General features: G+C 34.2%; 1 protein-coding gene across 2 annotated transcripts in view; it reads right to left on the bottom strand.

Annotated features, from left to right (window-relative positions):
- cwc22 (CWC22 spliceosome associated protein homolog) overlaps positions 1–5,277 on the bottom strand; it is a 14,717-nt gene extending 9,440 nt beyond the window's left edge. The window contains exons 1-5 of one of the 2 annotated variants that reach the window (XM_036209684.1): positions 5,215–5,277; positions 3,338–3,394; positions 3,013–3,224; positions 789–1,033; positions 97–351 (exon numbers count right to left, since the gene is read on the bottom strand). In XM_036209684.1, coding sequence (XP_036065577.1) covers positions 97–351; positions 789–1,033; positions 3,013–3,224; positions 3,338–3,392 — 767 coding nt within the window. In that variant the 5' untranslated portion in view covers positions 3,393–3,394; positions 5,215–5,277. Of the gene's footprint in view, positions 1–96; positions 352–788; positions 1,034–3,012; positions 3,225–3,337; positions 3,395–4,940; positions 5,081–5,214 lie in introns of those variants that run through there. The other variant, XM_024287026.1, reaches the window with a different exon arrangement.
- Between the last annotated feature and the right edge of the window lie 2,773 nt (positions 5,278–8,050).

The following is an 8,050-nucleotide window of genomic DNA, read 5'->3' as shown; positions in this document are numbered from 1 at the left end:
AACTGAAAAAGTGTGGGCAAGTTTGATAAAAACCCGCCAGTGAACTGAAAATGCTCAAAATGGGTTCATATTTTAAAACCTAAATCTCTGTCTCACCTGCTCTTGTCAGTAATTTGTTGCTGCATCATGCGCAGCTTGGCAGGGGGAATGTAAGCACCACCAGTCCTGGTTAAGATCGGATCAATCTCCTCTTTTTTCTTCTTAACGGGAGGCTGATCTGGAGTCTCTGCCTCCTTGTCGATGGGAGGAGAAGCAGAGCGGCCCCGCCTCCTTTCACCAGGCTCCATATCCCGGTTGCCTCGCCGATCGAAACGGCCGTTTCTGTCGTCACGTCGATCATCATAGCGATCGCTGTAAATGGAAAAATGTTCAAATGTTTCGAAAGAACTTCAAAATAAAAAAAAAAAGTTTGGTTGACCACAATGAAAGGTTTGATTTCCTGAAACATTCATCAAATTTGGTCATTTTAAACAACAGTTCAAGAGAATGGATTAAAAAAATGTTAGCAACTTTTTAAAATAATAAAGTAGCAATAATAATTTAGTTTTGTTTAATCAATGTCAGTTCTACAAATAATTGACATGACAAAAAAAAATCCAACAAAAAAATTAACATCTGAGAGTAAAAACAATGATGACAAACTGTCCTTAAAATAAAGATAATTCTTAACAAAAGTGTCCTTCACATTCATCCATGTCTGCATAATGAAATGCTCTCCTTTAATTTAAAAGAAAACTACTTTTCTAAAATTAAATCAAAAAGTGTTGATATGTGTGTTTAACTGTTACCGAGGATAGTATCTTCTGTTAAAACGGTCTGGGTTCCAGTCCCTAGATCTGGATCTGGATCTGTCCCGTCTTCTCGACCTGGATCCATCTCGTCCCCTTGATCTGGATCTGGATCTATCACGACCCCTGGACTGAGATCTGTCTCTCTCCCTGGACCGGGACCGGTCTTTTTCACCAGACTTTGATCTGGATCTGGATCTGGAGTCGTCTTTTTCACTGGACCTGGATCTCGTTTGCTCTGGTCTCTGAAATGACAAACATACTATGATTATTTTCTAGGACAGTAAATCAAGACCATCAGCTTAATCTGCTCACATCAAGCATCTATCTGAGCTTTTGTATTGACACAACAAATTAACCAAAAAGAAAAAAAAACAAATATTAACTTTTTAATTTCTACATCTTGATTACAAAAGACATTTTTGCCTGCAAGCTTTAGTTCAGTTGAGTGAAATAAGCAACTCTGCAGTTTATTGTGCGTCTACATCCTTCTGCTTTAAATAAGAGCCTGCAGGTAACTGGAGAGCTCATCTCTCAGAAGACAGTCACCGCCAGAAAGTCGTCTTTAATTTATTATTGTGTCAATCAGTACTCCAGTTCTCTTCAGATCTCCTGGGGTGTCTTTCTTAAATAAAAGAAGCTAATTTCACTGTTAACCTTTCCAAGATTATGCTATTTTTAAGAATTTCAGAAATTAATAATTACAAGTAGTAGTTTAAATAATTCAACGTCATAAAATATGTTGTATTTGGTCACATAAAATCAAGGTATGTGTTAAATAGCTGCTCCTGATGGCACAAAGGAAAAGTTAGAATTGAGAAGCTGACGGATACAATTATTAATTTATCTTTCTTGGCTGCCATCTCCGGAAGTTTGTTTATAAAACCTGAACTTTAAACCAACATTAAACATTAGCTTATGTGCTTATCACTAAGTGAAGCTAGATTTTCTGGAACACATTGTTTTCTTTAAAATGATGATATGATTGTGACATCAGAAAACAGTGCAGATTTTCATTACTATTGTGTGATTGCTTAGCAAGCATTCACACTATAGTGCTTCTCCTGCTCCTGTTCGTTTTTTGGCACATAAAAACTATCACACTTTCAGCGATTTCAGCAATCTTGGTTATCAAAACATCCATCTCGTTCAGGACATTACTGCTTGTATTTTTGGTATTCATAAACTTTAAAGCTTTTGAAATACCGAGCAAAATATGCCCCATAGGAAATGAACGAGAAAGTCTTCAAATTTTAAAATTTTAAGCAGATTAGCAATAAGCCTTTAAATATATTCAAGGGCTGTTTTTATCTTTTATAGTAGTTTAGAAAAATCTGGAGTTTGGTTAATATTTTATCAACATGCTATCGTTTTTGGTCAATTTGTTATCTACTGAGGTTTTTATAGGGTAATTTAGGGTTTAGCTTCTATTTTAGCAACGTTTTGATTAATTTTAGTTTACTGAGTAATTCTAGACTATTTCAGAGTTTAGCTAGTATTTAAGCAACAAGCTAGCTTTTTGAGCTAATTTGGCATCTATTTAACTTTTTGGGCTAATTTGGAGTTTAACTCATATTTAAGCAACAAACTAAATATTTTTGCAAATTTGGCATGCAGAGATTTTTTAAGCAATTTTACTACAAATTTTACAGAAATGTAGGTCAACTTAAGAGCTCTTTCATAGTTCTTTAACAAAATTCCCAGTCTTTTAGAAAATTTAACATTTTGCAAATAGCTTTTACATTTTAAGCAAATGCCTTCCGCAATTAAAGTAAATTGCATCACAATTTTCATCAAAAAGCTTCAGCCTCTTCAGTGACTACTTTCAGCAAAAGGTTTTCACACTAGCATTATTGCAGGTAATGCTACTTGTCTAGTTACATTTTTTAAAGGAGTTAAATGATACATACATTCAAAACTCAACCTTTAAAAATGAAAAAGTTAATTACAAACTTTACACATTAAAATCCTACATGCATCTGATTTTTAAAATAAACCAGATATATATGTATTTCCTCCCCAAATCTGTACGGTTAAAAAAAATACAGAAGTGTAATATACATAAACAAAGGATATAATTCATATACCATTTTTTTAAAGCTAAGAAACAGAAATTGAGGTTTATAATGAACAGGTTAAGTCTTTGCTTCTTTTTTCTCTTTTAAAAAAGTTTCAAAGGGTATACACACATATAAAGAAAAAATCCTATATTAAAAAAACTCACTTTGATTTCAGCAACACTACTCCTTATCTTCCTAAGTGCTCCATGATGCTCATCTTCATCGCTGCTGCTGCTGCTGTCTGAGCTGCTAGGGGAGGGGCTCTTGGATGAGTTTCTGGACATGGGCTTTGTCTGTGGAGACTGCTGCTCTTTGGTGCTTTCCTCTTCTGCGCTGACTTGTTGGAGTCTCCCATCAGACGGATTGGACTCATCACCTAAAGGTCATCCAGACAAAGAGGCAAATATGAATTTAATATCAAATCAACTGATGTAGACATTTGGTAGAAAAAGCAGTGAGACACTATTGTTATAGCAGAGTTTTACTTACCACTAGGTTGTTCATTTTGAGGAGATGGACTTTGGCTTCTGTCTGAAGAGTCCATCACTAGAAAAAAGGAGGTAAAAAGTAGTGACTCTCTTGTATAGTGGACAGAAAATGAGTAAACCTTCCTTCAAAACTATTAACTTAAAAGCCTCTGTAAAAAATAAAAAAAATATCTACATTATTACAAAATCACTACAGGGAGCATTTTTTTTTTAAGAAGAAGAGAAGGGGGTGTCCTAGATCAGGGATGTCAAACTCAATTGCACAGGGGGTAAATAACCAAATCCCACCTTAAATCGCATGCTAAATAGGATAAATATTTATTGAACACCATAAAACTAAATTTTTAATACTTAAAAAAGGTAACTTTTTTTCATAAATATGAATAAAAACGGGCAGGGATATGATTCCAGAACAAATCAACTTAAACCATAAATAACTTTCAATATTTTACTCTCCATAAAAATGCATTTTGTCAAAATTATACAAGTTAGAATTTGGCACAAGATAACATCGGGCCATTCATAACAAAGAAGTAAAATGATCTGGAGGGCCGGATATAATTACCCAAAGGGCCTGATCTGGCCTCTGGGCCTTGACTTTGACTTGTGTCCTAAATGGTTATTAGGACATTAAAAATATATATTTTTTTCAATCTAATCAGTGACCAAAATATGAGGTGGCTGGCTTTAGTCAAATCAGAATGTACTGTAATATGTTGTATGAGCCGAGCAAGACAAAAAGTGGCATAAAAAAAAAAAAAAAAAAATCCTGGCGTTATTTAGTAATTCAGTTTGGTGTATTTGATCATAAAGAATGGGTAAAAGAAAGAAAACTGAGGTACTGACTGGACTAGTTGTTAGCACATGAATACTGGATTATTTTCTTATTGTGGAAAAACTTAAAGTGCACTAATGTCATTGTTTTTACTTTAAGCAAGCACTATGAATCAAACTAAAGTGTCACACTGGGTCAAAATTAGATACACTTTGATTTTGACTGGCTTTAATATGCTCCACCCTAATTTTTTTTTCTTAGTTATATATGATCTGTGGGATATCAAGTTTGACAAAACTTAAAATTTGAAGAAGGTACACTATTTATTTTAGAGCCAGCAACAAATCATGTTTTTGAATAGATCAACAGCTTATTTAATGGAAACGTCTTTCAGATCCACCGAAAGACTAAAATATTCTCAAGTTGGTTATTTTATTTTATTTTTTGAAAGTGGTGTAACTTAATAAGAAGTTTGAGTACCCCTTAAATACATTGGATTTCCTCTAAGCTAAACACCGTAACAGGTAGCACCATGAACACTAAGAAGCAAAACACATACAACTAATCACTAAATAGTTAAATCTGAAGCTTATACATATCAACACTAATATAAGAAATTATATTCCTTCAAATCATTTGATAAACAAATTATTTTTTCAACAAAGTGACGGTAACCATGTGAGTCTCGATGAGCTACTTAGCCTAAATGCTAATGCTACATAAACGCCAAAAACATATACACGACTACTTTTAGCTAACCAGTGAGTAAAACTGGAAAATAGTTCATTATTATCATTATATTAAATAAAAACTGAATTTCGTAACTTGCCTTTTACTGTCCTCCAATATCCCTTTGTCGGCTATTTTTTCGAAATTTCTTCACTGTCCTTTTTCAGCAGCGGAAAAAACTTTACATTAACTTCCGGTTCAAAACACGTATCCGGTTTTCATAATAAAAGTTTTCTTGCTGTGGGTAACCGCATAACACGAGTGAACCTTTTTGTGTTTGATAAATCTGGCAAGTCATACCAGTGACATATTTTTTCCATCTAACGAATGACTCGATTTAATGCTAACGTTGGATTGAAGTTCATTTTACCCACCATCTTCGAGTCAACTTCTCGAACTTAGCCAGGAGAAACCTCCATGTGTTAACACAAACTTCCTCTGTGCTTTCAAAATAAAAGTAAAACATAATAAAAACTATTTTTACGTATTTTACGCACAACTTCAAGAGCCCAGCATACCATGGCAACACTGATCAAAAACTCTTTGCTCGAGTTGAGGAAATATATTATATTTTATTATGCAAAATGTAGATTAAAATACATCCTCGCGCTGAAACACTCATGGCACCTATCATTTCTCTCTGAAGAACTCAGTGAACTAACTTCGAAACATAAATCAAGAGTTGACCTTTAGCTATAAGGTAAAATAAATCAAGTTATATACTAATATTTTCTGAGTCATCTGCATTGATACTTTGCAGCCATGGAGTGACTTCAGCTCAGCAAACCTAACTAATGAGGTCAAAATATTTAATAAAGATCCCCTTGTTTTCAATAATGCACAGCTATAACATATTTAAATAAAACCCCATTAATGACTTTTCATTATGGGTGCTTCTAAAGAGAATTTCTGGTGTAAAATATGTTGCAGAACATACTTGTCAAGCTTCAATCATTGGTTAAATTTGGTGCTCATATAACACTTTATAAACCCTTTCTCCTGTTTTTCTTAGTTGTTGTAAATGTCAAACTGAACAAAGGTTGTTTAATATTTTCCCTGTTTGGCAGTAAGGGGTTGGTGGTGTAGTGTTTGCACTCTCGCTTCTCAGTGAGGACCCCCTAATTTAAGTCTTGGCTGGGTCCTTTGTGTGTTTGGAGTTTGCGTGTTATCCTCATGCATGTGCAAGTTTTCTCTGAGAATCGTCTAGAGTGTACCCCCATCCTTGCTATACAGAGGCTGGGATAGGCTCCAGCAATCCCAAAAAGGATTGAGCCAGTTTAGAAAATGGATAGCTATCAATGTGATAAACACAAATTAGTACAGGTAGAATTTTTTCTTGGTATATAAACAATTTGTTAGGTGGGTTCTCCTCTTTGACACAATAATGTCCTCTAATTTGTCCCTTCCTAAAAATATTGCAGTCATCTTCTTGTAATGTTTCCTAAAATCAAATGCAAATGACCTTCTTTATCAGAAAATCTTTTATCCACCTATCAAAACGCTTTGTCAGTTCTGACTAATAATTTAGATGATTTTGGAGAGTTTATATCAATCACACAGAAATATGTCGTTTAATCATTTGCATCCCATCCACTTATTTTCTTATGAAATCAGAAGGGGGTTTGCTCTGGTCTGGCAGGCTTTACTGCCTGTGAAGTGGAATCAAAGCTTCATTTATTTCTGTCAGATAGATGTAGCTGAACTCAAAATATGATTTGCAGTCTGCAGTCTTTAATTAAATGTAAAAAAAAAAGCCCAATAGCTTCTTCAGCGTTATCCTTTCATAACCACACAGACACATTTGTACAGAAAATAAATACATTTTTATTATTCTTCTCTCAACAGATCGATTCCTCCCTATATATCCCACTTACAACACATCCATACAAAATACAAATTATCATCAACTAAACAACTGAAGAAGTTAATAATCACCAAATAACCAATGTGTCATTAGAAAACATGAGTCTTGATCAGAAGAAGAGGATCGGTCCAGCTGAACTGGAGTTAGTGAAAGTTATCAAAACAAGGAGAATCAGAGATCAAAGCTCTCTTTAATGGCATTCACATTGACTGAAGGACATTTAGGTATCTAGATCACACCACACCAGTTGTGAACGTTTGGGAACCATGGTGTCTGAAGGATTTAGCTTTTACTGATGAGCGAGTATTGATTTATAGTTCATACACATCCAATGACGTGCGCAACACACCGATTATCTCCCAAATTCACAAATACAACCTGTTTTGATGTACGGCTGCCTTGACAAGGCTCAAGTTTCTCGAATAAGCTCCCACAGTAAATGTTTTCTCTCTTTACATTCAAAAAAACAGCATGATATTGAAAAACATTCACAAAGGTTGATGATGTAAAACAGATAATAAAGAAGTTTACATTTAAGTTTCTGAATTAAAATGTAGATCAACCCAAATAAAGTGTGAACCCCGTGGTAAAATATCATCACTGAGCTAATAACTTCTGTATTTACTTTAAATCAATTCACATTATTGCACACAGGTTTGTCGCTCCCCCCTCGGACCGTATCATCATCCTCATCACTGTTGCCACGACAACTTACTGGAACCTTCAAACTTAAGCACTTTAAGACACCACATAACTTTGTCATTGTAATTGGTTCAGACTGCTGCATTCACACAGCAAAAGCAGCAGTTTACTGTCTGCACTATGAAAAAACAGGAAACACAGTTTTAGGAACCGGAACAATAAACATCTTCCAGCAGTTAAAAAAAACGTTTATTTTGATTGTTTAATCATAATTTTTTTTAAATCCTCTGTAATTGACTTGAGGCAGTGATTTCCATTCAAGTCAAGATTACAGTTAGCAACAATGCTAAAAGAAAATTCTGATTTCTATTCAGCTAAAGACATTTTTCAAGTTACCTGATACGTTAAAGTGTCAAGCTAAAGGTGAAAGGTCAGACTCACAATGAAGATGATGATGATCTTTTATTATACCTTGAATAGTGTTAATATACACATCAAAACATTTTAGATTCAAGGTGAAATGTGCTGAGAATGATTGGAAAGTTGGGAATAAAGCTGTTGGCATGAAGGCTTTAATGCATAGATAAATTTTTTTGTACTTTTTAAAGGCTATTAGAACATGTTAAATGCCCAGCAAGTCATGGGAAAAAAAAATATTTTCCTGTTCTAAATATCTTTTTGTTTTGGATTTTGCAACTGAAATG

The sequence above is a fragment of the Oryzias melastigma genome, linkage group LG21 (genome assembly GCF_002922805.2).
Source record: "Oryzias melastigma strain HK-1 linkage group LG21, ASM292280v2, whole genome shotgun sequence".
Taxonomy (NCBI): Eukaryota; Metazoa; Chordata; class Actinopteri; order Beloniformes; family Adrianichthyidae; genus Oryzias; species Oryzias melastigma.
This window is presented reverse-complemented; position numbering and strand designations above follow the sequence as displayed.